The sequence below is a fragment of the Mercenaria mercenaria genome, chromosome 1 (genome assembly GCF_021730395.1).
Source record: "Mercenaria mercenaria strain notata chromosome 1, MADL_Memer_1, whole genome shotgun sequence".
NCBI classification, from domain to species: domain Eukaryota; kingdom Metazoa; phylum Mollusca; class Bivalvia; order Venerida; family Veneridae; genus Mercenaria; species Mercenaria mercenaria.
The window spans coordinates 38,004,742-38,024,977 of record NC_069361.1 but is presented as its reverse complement, the minus strand read 5'-3'; the positions used below and the strand labels follow the sequence as shown (position 1 = coordinate 38,024,977).

Here is a 20,236-nt window from a genome sequence, read left to right as displayed (position 1 = left end):
TAAGTGGAACTTGAGTTGTCCTAGTTGTTCAAGTGTTTAACTTGATGTAGTTTTGCGTTTTGATTACACATCCATTCAGACACGTCTGTAAGTTTTCCTCGCTGCGCTCTTGGAACATGGTTATTCCTACTGGAGTTTTGTCAGTGATTTTGCTATCTTACTGTAACAGTGCGTAGACTCTCCGACAGATCCCAAATGGCCAGAATTTAGATTTAGTTAAAAGAAGTGCACACACTAGATTACTTATTTCGGAGACATTCTTACTTTAATAGATACATTAGCTTTAACATACATGTCCTTCTTTAGAAGTCTCTTCCTGAATTAACTGATGCCGTTTATTTCCATCATCAATTTCATCGTCAAAGTGCATTCCTTGATCTTTGGAAAATGACATTCCAAACTGCTTATCTTTTTCTGATGATATACTACGTTTCCTGAAATTTAACAAAGAAAGTGAAATCATTTTTGCTTTCAGTTTATTATCAATTTGCATGTAATTAATCATAGTAAGAGTAGATTATAGATACGTGTTAGTTTAGCTCATCTTTTCCTGAAATGTTGCTCTCTTAACTTTCCTTTTATATATTTGCTTACAATACAATGACTGATATTTACAAAGGATTCGTTCGATGCGTGGAGAATGGAGCATCTTTAGTACTAATAGATCACATACATTTTAATTTATTGTTAATTGTTATTTTTCTTTGTGAATTTTAGTCTATTTGCTTCTTAATGTCTTGAAAAATAGCAATATTACCTTTACTGTTGATATAACTTATGGTACAGTCTAAAACAGCGTACGTTACTAGTTATATATATATAATGTGTTACTGAAAACTCTTCATACAAGAATAGATCGATAGCCTAGTGGTAGAGCGTCCGCTTCGAGTGCGGGAGGTCGTGGATTCGATCCCCGGCCGCGTCATACCAAAGGCGTGAAAAATGGTACCAGTAGCTCCCTTGCTTGGCGCTCAGCATTAAAAGGGAAACTGGCCTCTTCTCTCATACCCTCATGGCGATGGTTTCCATCAGGAATGAGGTGTCGAGAGTGATTAATATAAGTTGTAGAACTTCCTTCACAATCGACCTAAAATAAATTCTGTATAAACTAAGAATAGATCACACATCAAATCACACATCAAATCAACCTAACCTAATGATACTTTCAACATTCCTATCTTCTTTGGTTTCTTCACCTGAAAAGGAGAGAGGTTTTAGACATTCATCCACATGTGAGAAAACAAACTTATTTTAACTAATCCTACTTCATACGTGCATCGTTAGTAATAAAGATTTGCCATTCTGCGAGCAGGAATATTGACAAACAATCATCCCTGCCACCGCGAAAATCATGTGGCGACGGTAAAACCATGAATTCGTAAATCAGCGCTTGCCATAATATGCAGGCAGCTTAAAATATTGAATAAATTTAAGTTTTGGGGTCACTTTAGAAGTATACGGTGTAGTTCAGTATTATTTATGATAGTTTTTAGTTTTTTTCCCGGTATCACAATCAAAATGTATAATAATTAACTAACACATAAGCACTGCACAATAAAATTCACAACTGCTGGAATTCAGGCCAATTTATACTTGTAGGCAGTGTATACTGTACGGGTAACAGTATGTCACACTGTGTTCTTGTCAAAAGACATACCTTCAGTGAAGTCACTGTCTGAGTCACTATCATCTTGTTCTAGAGTCTGTAAAAGTTGTGCGAAAGGTCCGTCTCGAGAAATAAGCTCCTGGTAAGTCCCCATTTCAGATATCAAACCATCCGCTATAACAATTATGTTGTCAACCATCGGCAACCAATGAATACCATGAGTTACCAAGATACGAGTCTGAAAGTAAACGAGACAATTTTAAAATTAGAGAGTATCATTTTCAACATTAGTTAAAGCACCGCGATCAAATTTATTTTTATGCTAAAGACCAGATGCATTAATGCTATGTTTTATCAGACTCTCTTATATATTTATATCCCCTTTTCTGTTTTATCTAGAATATTTAGTTTCAGTAAATTTCCTTACAATTCTAATTTTGTAGTGTTTGTGTTGCATTTCTAAAACCGTTAAGTGACATCCGCACTATTACTCTGTATAAATGTATCAAAATATTTAGCTTCATCGACATCATTTATAATTTATTAGATATAATAAGTTTGAATTTCGTTTATCTAATAGAATAATGTAGGTGCCTTAAACAATTTGTACATCTCAGCCAGCTAAACAATGTGTGTGTGTGTGTGTGTGTCAAGTAGCATTGTAGAATTTCAAATCCAACATCAGTCATTAATAGGTGATGTATTAATTGCAACTGACCTTGTGTTTTAGAAGTCCTTGTTGTCCAATAACGTTGTTGAATAGATGTTTCCCTACATGAGAGTCAACAGCACTAAGAGGGTCGTCCAGTAAGTAAATATCTGCATCACTATAGACTGCTCGTGCAAGACTCACCCGCTGCTTCTGTCCACCACTTAAATTAATGCCCTATGAATGGCATGTATAAAACTTTAACAAATGAACGGGCAATAAATGTACATTTTCATCGTAATAGAATTGACGCAAGGAGGAACTGTCCAGTAATCATTTTACAAGTAAATAAAAATTTCAATTAATAAACGGTCATTGAACGTACATGAAGCAATGTACACTATTTACAAAGAAACAAAACTGTGGAAGAAAGGAAACTTTAAAAATTAACCTAATATTTTGACCAAATAGTTCGTAATAGTTGAAAATGTGTGAAGGACTGCTTTATCTTGCAATTTTCAAATATAAACTAAATTATACATCATACCAAAGATGGGCGATTATAGGATCTTCGAAAGTGTCAATGTTTTGACTAAAAATGTATTTTTACTGTGTAAAATTCAGGCTTGACCACACTTTCAGACATGTTTCAAAATTTTTTCATGACCATATTGTGCTCATGCTAACGCTAACTAAAATATTCTGAGCAACTTTTACATTCATTAGCAAATAAAGTCAAAATTCAATTTTAAAAAATAGTGTCACGGATGAAATTTCCAGTGGAAATTGCCCCATCAAAATCTTTTTTGATAAATTCAAAACTAAAAACGGTTTGAAAATTAAAAAGGTTCCTATTACCACCTCTTGAGTTCTTTTGACTGATATGGAAATAAATGTTATTGTCTTGTTTTCAAACAGAGATCATGAAAAATCTTTCTAACAAAAATCATTGGATCAGACATTACCTACCTAATTAGCACATTATTTATTAGCATTCTTTTTACATTGAACTTCCAAAGAAGAACAATAGAATGTTTATGACAATATCAAGGGGAAATTACTAATGAGATATCCAATTACATAGTAAATTAGAGATCGTTTGTAAACTTTCGGAAGTAGGAGTCATTTGGTGAGTAATCAGCTGCCTACGCTAATCGAATACTGTGTTTCCATTTGAGCTCATACACATACCAGCAATTGTTTGAATAGTAATTCATAACGACTAAATACAAGGGTGTATTACCTTTTCACCAATTTCCGTTTGGTCACCTCCAGGGAACATTTCAAGGTCTGAGATCAGAGCACATCCAGCGACGACTTTGTTGTATCTGATTTGGTCAAATGCATTACCAAACACAATGTTTTCTTTGACTGTCAAATTTTGAATCCATGCTTCTTGTGGGACATAGGCTACATTGCCCTGTGATTTGTTAAAGAATTGAATTTATGGGAATATACTTGATTGAAATATACATGTTTTACATAAAGTACTTGAAAGAAATGTTTCATACATTTTGCGAAATGGCGTTAAAACACGAACTATAACTTACTTACAGTAATGCACGCACCAAAACTTTTTCAAACCTCATACATTGTATTATGAAAATACTTGTTTGCAAATGAGTAAAATAAACACGCAGTCTGAAAAAGTATAAGAAAATAGCATGTAGTATGTAAATAATATTTTTACTTTTAATGTCACGTGTCCATGAATTTTCTCCATTTCGCCGAGCATTGCAGATAGCAGCGATGTTTTTCCGCTTCCCACTTGTCCAACAACAGCAATAAGCTGACCCTCAGACACATTCAGATTAATTCTACAAAGTAAATGAAATCATGTTTCTATTCCTGATACGTTTCTAAACGTTGGATTTCAAACATTACACTGAATTACATTGGGGTACAAGGAAAGAAGAACAGAATTTAACACGATAGTAACTTTATCTACTAAACTACCACGCGATTCATTTGTCCTAATATATATGTGTACTAACCAAAACAATAATCTTTCTTGCAATTTAATACCACTCCAGGTAAAAAAGATACTTTTTTAATGTATTGAGTAAATTTAAGCCTACAATGCATATCTTTCAATATTCTTGATAACGAGTACATGTATTTTATCTTATATATTCTTTATATTGTTTCTACGTTATAGAACATTCTTTCATTTCCAAACTCGTTATATAACTGCTTCTTATTTTATTTAAAAGTATAACATCATTAAATTTGTTGCATCATTTTTGCCTTATAAAATATTTGCTAATCGCTTTACCTTCTAAGTGTTGCCTTCATTCTCCCCTTGTTCCAGGTAAATATGCCATTTTCAATGCTTACAGCATATTCTTAAAATAAACAACATAGTAATAAGTAATGCATTTCCATGCTGTCAAAACACTGTCACATATATTCGTTTTTACGATTGTTCTAATTCTATCATAAAGAAAATATTTTCAGTCATTAACATTCGTTTTGTACATGGTTATTATTCTGAGAAATATGACAAGCAAATTTCTGTTTACCAGATGCATCCGAAATGGTTAAATTACTCGTATCCATGTCCTCCTTCCATAGGAATTCTTGGATTCTGTTCAGTGATACGTAGCCCTGTATAATAAAAAGTAATTTCATTATTGTAATAGAATAATGAGGAGTTCTACGTAAAGCTGGCTTAAAAGCATTTTAAGTATTTAGCACATTGTTACCGCGTGTTTGCGGGCCATTGCCCGTGCATCTTTATAAATTTTGCGCATTAAGAAGCTAAAGAAGGAACTTAAAAGTTTTCATATTAACCTTATTACTCTCTATCGTTATATGGCATGATAAAAAAGGTAAAAGAACTTCTAAAATGTAAAATGTATCAGTAAAATTTTAAACTGTAGCAAATACAATTACCTGAACAAAACCGTTGATCAGTTCTGAAGTGAGAGAGACTGGATGGCGGATCGTACTGACAAGAGCTAAAACTACAAACGCTGTACGAGCGTCTAGATAGTGAATAGGCTGTGTTAAAGTGTATACCACGTAAAAGGCGTAGCTCACCTGAAGGAATATTTTAATTTTGTAAATTCATAAATATTTCTTCCAGGCATAATTGATAATGCATTGAATATACAGTTTTTCATTTCTTTCCAAAGACATAACAATTACATGTGAGTATAGATTTATGACTGGTTTAACATATTTTTTCACCATTGCAGTGTTCTATGTCCAAGAGATAAAGAAATTTAATTGTTGTCGATATATTCAAACAGAAGAGACAGAGCAAACCATTACGTAGAACACCCACTAGTGACGTCGTAATTTATGTACATTTGATTTTAAACTTTAGTTCGTCAAGGCAAACAAGAATGGTTTAAAAGCTCAGTTTTTCAAATGAAGAGGCTTATAATCGTATTGACAATACTAAATTCATGTATGCCGGTGACTTACTGAAGTAAAGAGTATACCTGTAAAACAAGATAAAAAGTAACAAATGAAATTGAAGTATAAACATATCATAAAAATGTGAAGATACAGAAATATTTTTACCATGAAAGGACTAAAAAACGAGAGAAACAATGCCACTGCGATAACAACAGCCACTTTTCTAAGTATATAAACTTCTTTATTTCGCAACGAAGAAACTTTTTTCTGGAATGGTCTCTCCCACGTATACATTTTAAGCACCTGTTAAAATCAAAAGTAATAATTGCTTTATGCAATACAAATAGTAAACATATAATATATTAATTTAATTTGGTTTGCATCTTATAAATTTTATTATTATAAATCACAATTTTAAAAACAATTGCACATGTCAAAACCATAGTTTCAAGTTTAGGGACACATTATTGCTCTCTATTAGAGGAGGCTGTCAGAGAAAATACATATTTAAATACGAATACCAATAATTCTTGATTTGGTATCGACTTTGGATTATTATTTTTCTATCTGAAAACACAAAGGGTTAATTGTGACTATTAAATACATACATCTAATAACGTTATATTTGTCGGGATACGAGGTATTCCTCAAAATGAAATATCAGCAAACTATTCGGTGCTGATAAAACGATCGTAAGTCTAGCAAGCATACAATGATTTATTTCTTATTTTTTGACAGATTCTCATAAGTAAATTGTAAACACTAATTCACAAAAATAAAAACCTTTATTCCGTTTATAATTTCGTTTAAAATCTTGATGCGGTTACTTTTGTATCCCAAAACAAGTCCTTGTAGACCCTGCTGCCATCTACCAAGAATTCCGTTCAAAATGATCATTACAATAATCACACCAATACCGCTAAATGTGGCTGGACCAATCAGATACCACAATTGTAACATGGCGACTGAAATGATGAAATAAGACCGCAGCTGCAACACTTCGGTATGTTAAAATAATATACAATGTATAAAATAACTGTTGTAAGGAAACGCTTTATTATAATAAATTCTATGTTGTGAATATAGAATGAGACAAAGCAATATCTTACCATCAATGAATTTCATATAATAAGATTTTTTCAAAGACAAATTCGACTTCTATACAAATTCAGCTTCCGCAACATTGTCTGTAATTAAAGCTTGAGGAATACTCTGAAAATAACACCATACTCGGTGGGATTAAAACAGTTCATTTGGAAGTAACTGAATATGAAACAGCCCTCACGCCCCTCTTGCACCGAATTAACATTGAATGGACTCGATAATTACATCGAACAACACGAGACGTAATTCAAAGATATAGAGGTCATGTTGAATTAAAGTCTACACTGATGACGGAGAAAAGTAATTACTTGTAGTTACATAAATGTGTCGACGCTACGTGTGAATGGGAAAATTTACTTAATATATTTCTATTCAAGGTTCTGTTGGTTCCGAGTTGTCAGAAGCCTGTCAGATCAAATCAATAAATGAAATCTACAAGAAGATCCGTTGGAAGCATAGAACGCAGTCGTGAAAAACAAAGAAGGTTGGCTTTACTGACTGTTCACGACAGGAAATAAAATGTACAGCACCACACACATCAGTGTAGGACTGTGGATATTATCAATAGAGAAGAGGATGACAACTCTGAACCCCTCCTAATTCAATATGTGGACACAGAAAAGTAAACGTTTAGTCATCTAGAAAGATTAACAAAAATAGACATTACTGGAGGTGACGAAAGGTATGGAGATGACATGGTGTGACAGCGTTATAGAGTCCTGTATTCTTTGGCAGTCTACAGCCATCAAGTTGACAATCTCTCCAACGGTTGATGTCTTCTTAGCAGAGTTTGACAGAACGAAAGTCTGTAAAACAATTACACTCAAATACCGTTTTATAAAAGAATATATCAATAAATTATTTTCATTTAGTGTAGAAATATTTCATGTAAGTTTGCTTAAAAAGCAGAACAAAAACATAAACATAAATGTCTACACACAGAAATGAGGTTTGCTGAAAGATAGCAAGGACCTACTCATTATTAGTCTCGATATTACAATGGCTAACGCTTGTTTGTTTGGTTTTCCCAATATTAAACTTACTTTCCTATAAACAGCTCCAATAAGTTGTGCTTTCATTGACTGTCCGATGAACTTCTGACTGAATCGTGCAAAATTCCAAAAGAATGTTTTCATCATACTAGCTACAAACAATGCCACTGAGCACGCATAACCAATCCATTTAGGGTAATGTTTCGAGTTTGTCGTATCTCTGTTTTCAATCAATTGTATTATGAAACTGAAGCAAGCAAGTAAGCACAATTGACAAATATATAGAATAAAAGGTATACCAACACACTACTTACAGCTTGTCCATGTTCTCAGGACATTTTATGTTAGCTTTCATACTTACTGATTTCTTGCCAAAACAATAGTGATTTCGCAGATGGCGTTATATGCGTGTCAATTGCGCGTTTTGCATGTTTTGTTGATACCTACACTACGATACGTTTATTTTCCAGAATACAAGTCTGTAATCGCTGTCTACTTTTACTAGGCTTTCATAAAAAAATTATTGTATTAGTTGTTTAACTCGTTACTATCGCTTATTGGAGAGTCATAATGCCTTCAAAGACTATGGTGTACGATTCTAAATTTATTTATGTTTGGTTTATGTTAGTTTACTTGTTTATGTTAACAACTTTTCTCAAAACCGCTCCTTTTCCAGCGATTCTACAGCCGTTTGGATTTTCAGTTTAGTTTTACACTATACATTTTCCCATGATCGTAATCTGTTTTAATTACTTGTCTAAGTTAACACCTTTCCTCAAACATTTTCAAGTGCTTCTTCAATAGAGCAATATCCTTTCTGTCGTATACTTGGTTAACTTATACTTTTAAGTAAACTGTTAACAACACGCTTTCCTTTACTTTTAACCTACTCTTGAGTATACTGCTTTCGTCAATCTCAGATGTTTTAAACAAGGGCCTGTTGTTCAGTTTGCGGTATACCGCATTCATCAGATCTTTTACACTACGACCTCTTAATCATCCTATAGTATGCCGCTTTCCTCGGTTATTGTGCACTACGAACTAATACTCACTTTGCGGTATATCGCCTCCTTCAAACTCTATACACTATAATCTGACACTTATCTTACGGAATACCGTTTTAATTAGATCTTATTTACTACGACATAATACTTACCTTGTACTATAGAGTTTTCGTCAAATCTTTTACACTACAATCTGATACTCACTTTGCGGTATACCGCTTTCGTCAGATCTTTTACACTACGACCTGATACTCACTTTACGGTATACCGCTTTGATCAGATCTTTTACACAACGACCTGATACTCACTTTGCGGTATACCGCTCCTATCACGGCCGTTTTCATCTTCAGGCCAATGGACATCTGATGATACTGAGCAAAATTCCAGAAGAATGATTTCATCATGCTAGCAACAAACAGCGCCAATGAACATGCAAAGCCTATCCATTTTGGGTATTGAATAGCATTGTTGGATCCCTTGTTTTCGATCATTTCTATTATGAAACTAAAGCAAGCAAATTATCCTTTAGCACAACAGCTTAACATTGATAAATAAATTATCAAAGTAGGATTAAGTTGGTAGCACTAGAGATGTAATTAATGTTCCTTTTACGAGCTTGTTTAAAATCCTGTTTTGAAAAAAATGTATTATCTTTGCAATGTTTACAATTAAGATGAAGTATGAAAACGTATGACCAATGTGTATCATTTGTTGAATCTGTTGTAAACCGGCTTCAAATGAAATTTGATTGGTTGCTGTCTTGCTGATTATTATTAACAAAACCAGTATATACAGGCTTCTTTGGGTGGCAAAGAGACATTTCTTTAAAGGATTTGCCAGGAATATACATGATATAATTTTGTATGACTTTTTTCAAGTGAACATAGACCATTCAGATAATACTTTATCAATCATGTTAAAATTTCTGGAGAAAAAAGACACAATATAGACATTGTTATTCTGAATATTCAAAGCGTTTATGAGTATGACTTTGTCTGTCCATTCAACAGAATAATCTACTTTGCATTTAACTGCAGAAAAACTGTGATTATTTCTTAATAAAACATAAAATGAACAGACCGACGAAAGAGACTACAATTATTGCAGTTATTATATATGTCCTACGGCGGATGGTTAGCTACGGTTCTAAGCTTTCAGTGCAATTTCTGTGCACAACTGCATAAACAATTTCTCATTTAGATATTACACTTAATAACAGATTAAACATGATTTACTCTAAAAGACTGATTAATTATAATATGTCAGTCGTTATTTTCTTATTTAAATTCCAAACTTAGTTATATAGAAGTTTTTCATTACTTCAATATGAACGGCTGTAGAAGATCAAACGTATCCCCTATGATTTTGTAAGTTGTCGCTTCTGCCCATCGACCACGGTGGGTCCTCCACATCACTAGAAATATTGACGGTCCATTGACTCTTTTCGGCTTGATATTGTCAAAGCGTTGTAACCCGTCTCTTTGTATGCTAGCATTACGTGCTTTTGACAAAATAGGAGTTTTTTCATTAGGTTCTTCATATTCAGAATCAATGGATGATCTTCTTCGTCTGGACATTGTCGCCCTATGTAAACAGATATAATTTAATAAAGTATATCAAAAGATCCTTTGGAAGTATAGAAAGAATGCAACCAAGCAAAATAATAGCAGACTTGGTTTGAGTCTGTTCAGGAGACGTAATTAAATGTGCAACACCTCTCACGCCACCTAGACGGGTTTAAATTTTGATATAAGCTCATACTATACTATAGTTATGAGTTATTTAACATGAACAGTGCTAAGGGACTTTTATGATAATACGTTTCTGACCAAACCGTGTCTGTAACAGCCTCTATTAAAAAAACTTAATGAAGTAATATACCTTTAATTTACATTCCATTTATAGGTTGTCAGATCTATATTCAAATGGTTGAATTCTTCATGTGAGGAAGCCATCCAGCTGGCTTACGGAAGGTCGGTGGTTCTACCCAGGGGCCCTATCGTGATGAAATAATGCACGGAGGGGCACCTGGGGTCTTCCTCCACCATTAAAGCTGGAAAGTCGCCATATGATCTATCATGTGTCGGTGCGGCGTTAAATCCAACAAAAACAAATATTCAAATGGATGCAATATTTAAGTATTACGAGTATCGAGCGTCACCAACAATGTTGCCAAACAGTTAATCAAGGTGCAAAACAAACAGAACTATGTAGTGTGCGTGTACGTGTATTACTGCGTTATAAGACTTGAGATCTATATTTCTTAAGCAAAGTAAATTGAAATGCAAACTAGATATCGATATATAGATTTTTTTTCCTATTTTGAAAAGTATCTTACTCATATTGCTCGTGCGCACGGTTCCAGTTCTTCAAAAATTTTCCCACCACATACTGACTTTTCAGATGCTTAGTTTGCCTCCATATGCCAGTAGCAGTCAAAGGTTTCCTGTATGCATCTACAACTAACCTATACAATTAGAAATTGTGATGGTAGATTATCGGAGTTTGATTTGTAAAAATGCACTCTCTGTCTAGTATACATTTATAAAATGGTTTGCAGGTCAATAGCAAAAACTTTTGCCCGAGGTCCCAGTATTTTATCACATAGCATCAGAAATATATTTCAAAGTTTTACTCCTCAACTTTTGGCTTTAGCCTAACCAACCTGTATTACACTATATACCGGTCAATGTCATAAACTACTGACCTGAAATTTAAATAGAGTCATCTCAAAGACATACTCCCAAGGCAAATTAGTAATAAACAAATCCATACTTTGTGAACTCACGGAAATATCCATGTGTATGTTAGTCTGTTTATAAATGACGCATTTTCAAGTGGACACTGAATACCCTGTGAAACAAAAGATACTGGATATAAGAAATGGACATTATACTGTAAATAAAGCTACATACTAGTATTAGATTCCTGACAGAAAACAATTAATCGTGAACAGTTTGTGTATGTGTTGTTCTGTATGCAAATCGTATTGTTTATAATGATACTAAAGATATCCAATGCTCATCTTCCATTAGGCATTCTTTATCTTTTAAAACGTAGAAAAATCTTCATCAAATTATTTAACTGTACTAAATACATGACCTTATTGCGTATGTAGAGCTATATTCATAATGATATGTTATTCCAGTTTCAGTACTAGTACACATTTACACTGTGTTTAACCATACATTTATTACGTGTCTACTTTTTATATGACATACAAAGACTGTTAGTACACATAAACTTGACATAAACTATTTGTAGTAGTTGTTCAAATGAGAAAGTTTAGTATTATAATCATTGATAAAAATTTAAAAAACTTTATAGGATTCCATACAGTTTGTATCATATAATCTAATATTTACGATTACATAATTAAAAGATGGAGTATAAATAAACACGAAACGGTATATCTCACGTACATCTTCCAAAGTCTGATAATCAGATTCACCATATTGGTCAGCAAAACAACGAAGTATCAGTTGAATCCAAATGAAAACTAACTTGATACACGTGATAGTACTTGCCAAGCACCATGTCTGCAAGGAAAGAAATTCGTTTCGTATGTAATACTCTAGTGCATGAACGTGTCTCTGCGTTTCCTTAATAGACTGTATTGTGATTCAGTATTTGTTTCTTGTCTTGCACTGGCATAATTTTCTTCCTTCTAAATACTTTAGGATCGAATTATATACTTGTGTGTGTGGACATATTTTAATTACAAACAGATTTAAAAAAAAGATTGTATGCTAACTTTGCACATTATTTTGTAGCTTTCATCAATACTATGAATTTCAGTTCAGGAAATATAAGCATTAATGACAAATCAGATTGACAAAAATATTGGATGGAAATAGCGGTTACTTTAATCTTTTATAGCTAATCAAGTATAAAATATAGGAATTATGTCTGTAACAATTGCCCTAAGTTAAAAGTAAAACAAAAAGTAGTAAGGACCCGGAAAATGCTATAGAAAGTAAATACCTGAAAAAGACACAGGCCTATTAAGGTTCAGGAGTATATCTTCAAAACACAGAAAAATAGTATTACCAACAATCTACCTGCCCATAACATGTTCTATCGCACTGTCCCATACTACTAGATACTTAAAATCTTCTTAAATTAAGTTGCCCTCCTTTCAAAATGCATACCACTTGTAAAGAAATGAAAATAAACAATTGCTGAAAACTACGTTCCACCCAGCTATGTGAAATTTCAGCATAGGAACATTATTGCAAATGCATGTAACAATTCTTTGAACATGGCGAGTTTTTAAAGGCGTTGAACCGTCCGAAGGTGTGATCCCTTCATGCAGTCCCTTTCCGGAATTCAATGTATATATCAATTAATTGACACTTGTTTTGTAGAATTACATGTATATACATGTACATGTTTTACATGCTGTTAAATTTTCATGTAAAACAACCCTTACAACTATACTGAATATACAGTAGGCAACAATTTTCGTAGCGAAATTATTGAAAACTATGAATTAAAATAAGAGACGGCTGAATGGCATGTGTATCTTAGTGTTATTTGACACGCACAATATACTTACATTAGCTGTTACTAAAGAGTATACTGGTATAACTTCTGCCACTGCAATAAGAAGCCAGAAAACAAATGGGATGATACAAGACTTCACTCCAACATGGCGCATTCCCTCTTCCACTGCCAAGATCAATATCTAAAATACAAATTTCTTTCATACTAAACCCCAGTCAGCTTTGAAGATATTTTAATATAAGAGCGATTAAAACTTCTAAGGTTTTTCAAAATGATCAGTGGTATTCAAAATTATGTTTGGCCTACAAAAAAAACGAAATTATTTCATGCTTTGTTTTGTTGGATTTTGTGTCAAACCGACATAATAAATCTATTTAAACGCAAACAAAATGCGTCAACCCAGCTTCACCCCGTCCTTGTGCCCGGCAATGTTATCATACATGTTCTTTTGTGGTTATGGAGTCTATTCAATGTATATCTAATACAGAGTTTCGTTTAGTTCTGTGATGTGATGAGATGGGTGTAAGGGACGATGCACTTTACTTGCCATGAGAAACTTAATGAAACTGGGTCTGCTTAAATGTGTAAACTGGTAAAATTGTACAAAATATGAATGTCACTTACAAACGACGCTGCTTTTACTTCAGCAGCTACGTATGCAGCTGTTGGGAGATTCGAATCACCAGAGCACCTGTAGCCCGTCCCTCTCTTTAATAAAACCTCGGCTATCACCAGTATAAAAATAACGAGTGTCAGCATCTGTAATATATAAAATGTTAATGCTATTTATTCCAGTTTATGCACCCGCTTCGTAAAGAGGTCTTGACCGTTTTCTACGGAACAGCAAATACTTCTTTGACGTGTTTCTTGTTGTTGTTGTTTTGTTGTTGGTTTTGTTTTGTTGTTTTTTTTTGTTTGTTTTTTTTTTGTTGTTGTTGTTTGTTACTTTTTTGTTTTTTATTATTTATTTATTTTTATTTAATATTACTTTTTGATATGGTCAGATGATAAATACTGTGACTACTTTTACTCCTGATATTGTCACTTTACCTTATACTGTAGTACCTTTTCATTCTGATGTCGGCTGCTGATACTTTTAATCCTTATGTGGTCACTTTACATTATGATGTGGTAACATTCCACACTGAATTGGTATGATGTCATTCGGCAGTGCATAGGTCGTCCGGCAGTGGTTACTTGTTATTTGGCAGTGGAAACTTGTCATTCGGCACTGGTTACTTACCATTCGGCCTAATGACAAGTTACCACTAACGAATTACAAGTAACCATTGTGGATGTAACCATATTATAATGTAAAATGACCATATCATAATGAAAATAAACCACCAAAGTCGAGTTTGGCTGTCCATAGTTTGTTTGTTTTGTGTTGTTGTTTGTTTTTTTTTCACACATATTTCGTAAAATATAATAGACAAAGCATAAAAATTTGCTCAAAAAATCTAAACTGTGGATTTTGATCATTTTAGGTACAACAGACTGCGTAATATTCACAAGGGTTTTATTTTCACTAACAGCGGGGAACTGGAGAAATAAAACAGGCGTGAATATTAGCTAACTTTCTGTCTCGTGAATAATTCTTATCAACGCGGAGAAAGTTAACTAGAAGACATGCGAAATCAGAACATTTCCTGATAAAAAGCAATAAAATTAACGCCCCGAAGCAAAGTAGTATCTCGCATAAAATGTGTTGTTTTTTGTTGTTGTTTTTTTTTTTTTTTTTTTTTGTTTTGTTTTGTTTTTTCAACTATTTTTGTATCTATTCATTGTATCATATTTCATTATCATTTGAGTTATCATCGTTTGTAAACGACATGCTTCTGATTATTTCTTTTTATATCTTAGGGTTATTTAATATGTAGAGAAAATATCTATCAATGTACATCTATAATTATGACTGCTCTCTGTGTAAATATGTAAAATAAGCGAAACGAGATAGTCTCAAGCACATGTGACTAGACAATAGCTCGTTACTATGTGATAACAACTGTATATATACCGTATATAATCTATATCAGTTTTGTGACATAATATGTTTAATATATACCTAGTTTCCGACCTTTACTGACTTATATAATGTACAATGAATTATTGCCACTTCTATAAATTTCCCTTTATAAATGTATAAAGTTCTTTGCTTACTTGTTTGGTTATCAGCAGCTTGTGGAATGGCAACGGCGGATCCCGTTCCTTTCTGTACAGATATACAGCAAACGGAAGCAGAACGACCCACAGATAACCGTAAGGAATCCATACGAGAAGAGTGTCTTCGAAACACGGACTGATCTCTGGTTTGTCTTGGAGTATAGAGTCTGTGTCCTTTGCAAGATTAAAAAAGATAAGCTTTTTAATAACAAACAGTGGATTTATCAAAGAAGGTTATGTATGACACCTCTCAAATGGACCTGAAGATATAAGAATGAAGAGATTTTTTAAGTTGACTATAAAATGAAATATTAATGTAATATGAATTTTGTTGACAAAATATTTACCCATAAATGAAACTCTCCGCAAAATCGATCGAGTAAATCCATAACAACTATAGTAGTTATCCGAATATGATTGTCATTATTAAATCTTTTTTCCGTCCGTAAGTATTTCCCTTTTGAAAATATTGTATTCAGAAGCAGTGCACATTAAACTGCCACTCGAACTGAGCATGATCATCTCATTTCCCATACATTTAAGAACTAGCAAAAATATATAATATTTCTGATTATCAACGAGATCAAGAATATCAAAGTTTAATATACATATATCCTAAATATTTTTTCTTGCTTAACTAGCAATATTCACTGAACTCATATGAGATGTATGAAATTTAGTTTTCTTTTGTAAATATCACTTATGTCGTTACGAGTTAACCTGAATACTATCTTTCTTATTGTCTATTTGATTTAACAAGCTGTATCCATCGGTATTTCATACATGTATACAATATCAATATATCTTGACACGATTTATCGTAATCAGATAAAGAAATCATGTCCCAACCCTTCTCGTATCATTTAAAGTTTTATTTGACTTTGTAACAAACGTAGCAACATAACTTGACCACTAGCTCCAGACCAGAAATAAAATAACATTGCACATAAAATGCAATCAAATTCGATACCCATACCCTGCGTGTAGTACGACAGACATATCTACTTTGCTATACAAAGGGAAAGGGTTTCACATACCATGTAAATCTACATACAGGGGAAGAGTATCATGTACAACGATTGTCTACCTTAGGGGAAAGATGTCACGTGAAATGTATATTTTCTTGTACGTAGAGGAAGGGTATCACGTACAATGTATGTCTTGTGATACATAGGGAAATGATATTATATACAATGTCAATTTATTTCTGATCTGGTGCCAGTGAGCTTGACTGGTAAAACGACGTCAACAGGTTCTGTATTATCACTATTAATCCGCCATGCGCATTTTTACATACCAAAAAGCCAAAGTTTACGTTGCTAAGTCCTTTACAACATATGTGTATTATGCAGTTATGTAAAAAAAATGAAAGAGAATTTTGGAATAATCTTCACTGAAACTTCACAGGCTAAAAAAGAACTATATTAAGGAAGAACGAAATAGCAACTTAGCAATATCATTGAAACAAAATACTAGAATCAAATCCATAAACCAAGCAATTAAAATTCAAACAAACTACAACTGTACACCAATTTTGAGCATTAAAAATGAAACAGTCGAGATCTATAAATGTTTTATAAAGGATTAGTATTTGAGATAAACTGGTAGTTGAGGATTGTTTGTTTGTTTTTATTTCAGTTATGTATAACGGCGAGAGGTTAATTCGTAGATCTGCGCTCTCCCTATTGAGCTAAGCGGGCCGGCGGTAGTTGAGGAGGGTTATCAAGAAACACTTTAGTAAATGATAATAAATTTACTTAATATGATACAAGTTATTTTCTTACAAATTTATATAAACTGATTTAATATAAAGGTCTTTGTTCCACCGAAACATCCTTTCAATCCACAGACAAGTTCTGAAACATTCTTTCTAATTTCGCAAGAAAGTTATTTATGTTTAGAAAACACTTTTCGAGGGCTCAACGCGAAACTAGTCTATCTGCTTCTATTTCTATAAACACTTAGACTAGTTTCGCGTTGAGCCCTCGTTTTGTCATTTAAGAAAAACAAAGGAACTTACATTTTTGCGAAAAAGAGGTTGAAGTCACTGAAAATTGTTTTATTCTTGCTGCAAGAAGGAAAATTTTGTTTTTCTTGCTACACCGGCACAAATCAGTTAAGAGCGACTTTCCAGCTTTACTGATAGTGGAATGCCAGTGTGCATTATTCAAACACAAGCGGGAAGAGTAATATTGTATTTTTCGGAGACCGTACTGGAAGAAATGTTTTATTTCTGAGTCACGTCGTTGTTTACCTGCTATTTCCAAATGTTTTCTCGATGTAATTGAGAAAGGTGCTTAGATTTGCTGGAAAATTAATAGTAACAAGTATTCTGCAATTTGGTAGCACCTCTTGCGCAGTATGTCGTCACTGACACCTATGTCTAACTAACAAAAAAATAATAATTTTCTAAAGCGAAATCATCAAATGAGTTCTATTTGATCCGAGATCATACGTTTCTTATCCGGTTTCTCAAAGTAACGACTGGACGCGATGATCATACTTACTAAGTCTGTTAGCAGATATTCGTAAGTAACGGTTTCTACTGAATACCCGACTCTATTTTTTTTTAACTGCATCTTGTATAGTTGAAGATCACGAGACGTTACGCAAAATGTCGCCACCGTCAAAACGTTATAGTTGGCGCTAAATTTGAACAAAATCATTAGAATCGAAAAACGGAGACACGATAATTGTAAAATATGTTAGAAAGTTTACAAAAAGAAGACACAATGCAAAAATCGAAAAGCACAGTGAATATTTGGTGACTGACCCCTGTACAGTTAGTCGCTACACTTTCCTATTTGATTATCCGATGACTAATAAGGTGTAAGATTCTGTAATGCTTTTTTTCCTAAATCCTATAAAGATATAATAAGAGAGTGGAATTTGGCTTGCAAGTTGCTTAGTCGTGCTCTTAAAGGTCAGACTTTTAGTGCTCTGACTTCAGACAAGTTGTTGAGTACATTGGTTTACTCATACCTCGGATTGACCCTATTTATACGTTTTACTTAATGCAATTTTGTCACTAATATTGGAGCATTGCTCAGCGGGGAATTACTAGTATTAAATTTTCACTGTCTTGACTACTTGCAACTTGTTGAAAATAGTGCAAGTGCAAGTTGGCACGCACCAAACGGATATAAACCCCAGTTTCCTTAATATAGGTTACTGACCGTTACGGGTGCCCATATTTTCAATTTGTTTGTTTGTTGTCTGTTTGTTGTTTTCTTATGGTGTGTGTTTTTTCTCTTTTTTGTCCGTTTCGTATTATATGCAATGTATATTCTCTTGTATGTTGATGGTGTAACTTTCCTCATCCATCTCTCTCCTCTTTACCATTAGTGAGGTAAAGTGCCCTCAATATACTGACTGGAGCTCTCAGCTAGTAATTTTGCCACAAGCCGCCCCACTGTGATGCCCCACTGTATTCTTTCGTTTGCTCATTTTGTCTTACTTGTCTGTTTATTTTGTTTTGTCGGCTATGTGCGTGTGTAAGTGTGTGTGATTGCGCGTGTGTACGTGTGTGTGCATGTTGGTCTTATACACGTCCGTGCTTACACCGCTGTGGTTTGTTGAGCTCTGTTGATATTGATCCTTAAATTAGCATGTCCTTGTTCTTGGATTTTCAACGTAACCCGTCCGCTAATATCTCTCCACTACAGCAGGTCTACTTTGAGATGTATACCTGCGACTACGTTTGCTGTGCTCTGTGCTTCCGAGAAAGTCACCATTTCCTTTTATTTTTAATTATGAAACTTCCAAAAATTGCTATCAAAATGTAAAAAGTACCCATTATCAACCGTGACTGAGAAGGGAAAGAAAGTGTTGTTTTAAAAAGTAGTCTTTAGAAACATAGAAACTTGTACATGCTAAAAATAAATGATCTGTAATATCAGGAAGACATTTATTTTCATATTTGTTTTAATTATTTAAGAAAAATGATAGGTCTGATGTGTCCAATTATAGACCTGTAAGCATTTTGTCAATTGTATCTAAAATTCTTGAAAGAGCGGTTTATAACCAGTTATAATCTTCTCTAGTCAAAAAATGGTTTATTATATGAATTACAAAGCGGTTTTAGAGGAAACTACTCTTCTGACTCATGCCTGATACACTTGACTTGAAGGCGATGGGTATCGAGTCGGTGGAGTGGTTTCGCTCATATTTAACCGGGAAGGACTCAAGCTAGTCATGTGAATAATACTGTGTCAGATTTTGATAATATAGTTTGCGGTGTTCCTCAGGGTAGTATACTGGGTCCATTGTTGTTTTTGTGCTATGTGAATGATATGGGTATTAGCATTAGTAAAACTTGCAAGTTAATTTTATATGCTGATGATAGCGCTATTCTTTTCTCTCATAAAAACCCTGATGTGATCAGTTCTGTTTTAAGTAATGAACTTGCTAATTGTAGTAAATGGCTGATAGATAACAAACTATCATTACATTTAGGAAAAAACAGAGTGTATTCTATTCAGCTCTAGACGTAAGCTCAATAAAATTCAAGACTTTTCAGTTCATTGTAATGGACATGCAATTAAGGAACAGAACTCGGTTAAATACTTGGGAGCTATGTTGGATAAAGACCTATCTGCCACTACTGTTGTTAATAATATTGTTAATAAAGTCAATTCAAGATTAAAGTTTTTATATAGGCAAAAGAGTTATTTAAATGCATCATTAAGAAAAACTCTATGTAATGCACTCTTACAGTGCCATTTTGATTATGCTAGTTCGTCATGGTATCGTGGACTCACAAAACAATTGAAGTGTAAACTACAAATTGCCCAAAATAAGATTGTGAGATATATATTGAATTATGAATGTAGAACTTCTCTGTGTG

The 20,236-nt window shown here is 33.5% G+C and overlaps 1 protein-coding gene across 2 annotated transcripts in view; it reads right to left on the bottom strand.

Annotated features, from left to right (window-relative positions):
* Positions 1-17,341, bottom strand: part of LOC123523350 (multidrug resistance-associated protein 1-like) — a 29,512-nt gene extending 12,171 nt beyond the window's left edge. The window contains exons 1-21 of one of the 2 annotated variants that reach the window (XM_053544750.1): positions 15,738-17,341; positions 15,388-15,564; positions 13,852-13,986; positions 13,280-13,408; positions 12,144-12,260; positions 11,510-11,574; positions 11,060-11,188; positions 10,042-10,305; positions 9,030-9,225; positions 7,393-7,531; positions 6,405-6,586; positions 5,787-5,924; positions 5,151-5,297; positions 4,778-4,862; positions 4,531-4,600; positions 3,946-4,072; positions 3,499-3,675; positions 2,325-2,492; positions 1,658-1,844; positions 1,154-1,196; positions 293-434 (exon numbers count right to left, since the gene is read on the bottom strand). In XM_053544750.1, the coding sequence (XP_053400725.1) occupies positions 293-434; positions 1,154-1,196; positions 1,658-1,844; positions 2,325-2,492; positions 3,499-3,675; positions 3,946-4,072; positions 4,531-4,600; positions 4,778-4,862; positions 5,151-5,297; positions 5,787-5,924; positions 6,405-6,586; positions 7,393-7,531; positions 9,030-9,225; positions 10,042-10,305; positions 11,060-11,188; positions 11,510-11,574; positions 12,144-12,260; positions 13,280-13,408; positions 13,852-13,986; positions 15,388-15,564; positions 15,738-15,779 (2,859 nt within the window). In that variant the 5' untranslated portion in view covers positions 15,780-17,341. Of the gene's footprint in view, positions 1-292; positions 435-1,153; positions 1,197-1,657; positions 1,845-2,324; positions 2,493-3,498; positions 3,676-3,945; positions 4,073-4,530; positions 4,601-4,777; positions 4,863-5,150; positions 5,298-5,786; positions 5,925-6,404; positions 6,587-7,392; positions 7,532-7,768; positions 7,965-9,029; positions 9,226-10,041; positions 10,306-11,059; positions 11,189-11,509; positions 11,575-12,143; positions 12,261-13,279; positions 13,409-13,851; positions 13,987-15,387; positions 15,565-15,737 lie in introns of both variants that reach the window. The other variant, XM_053544755.1, reaches the window with a different exon arrangement.
* Positions 17,342-20,236: the final 2,895 nt, after the last annotated feature.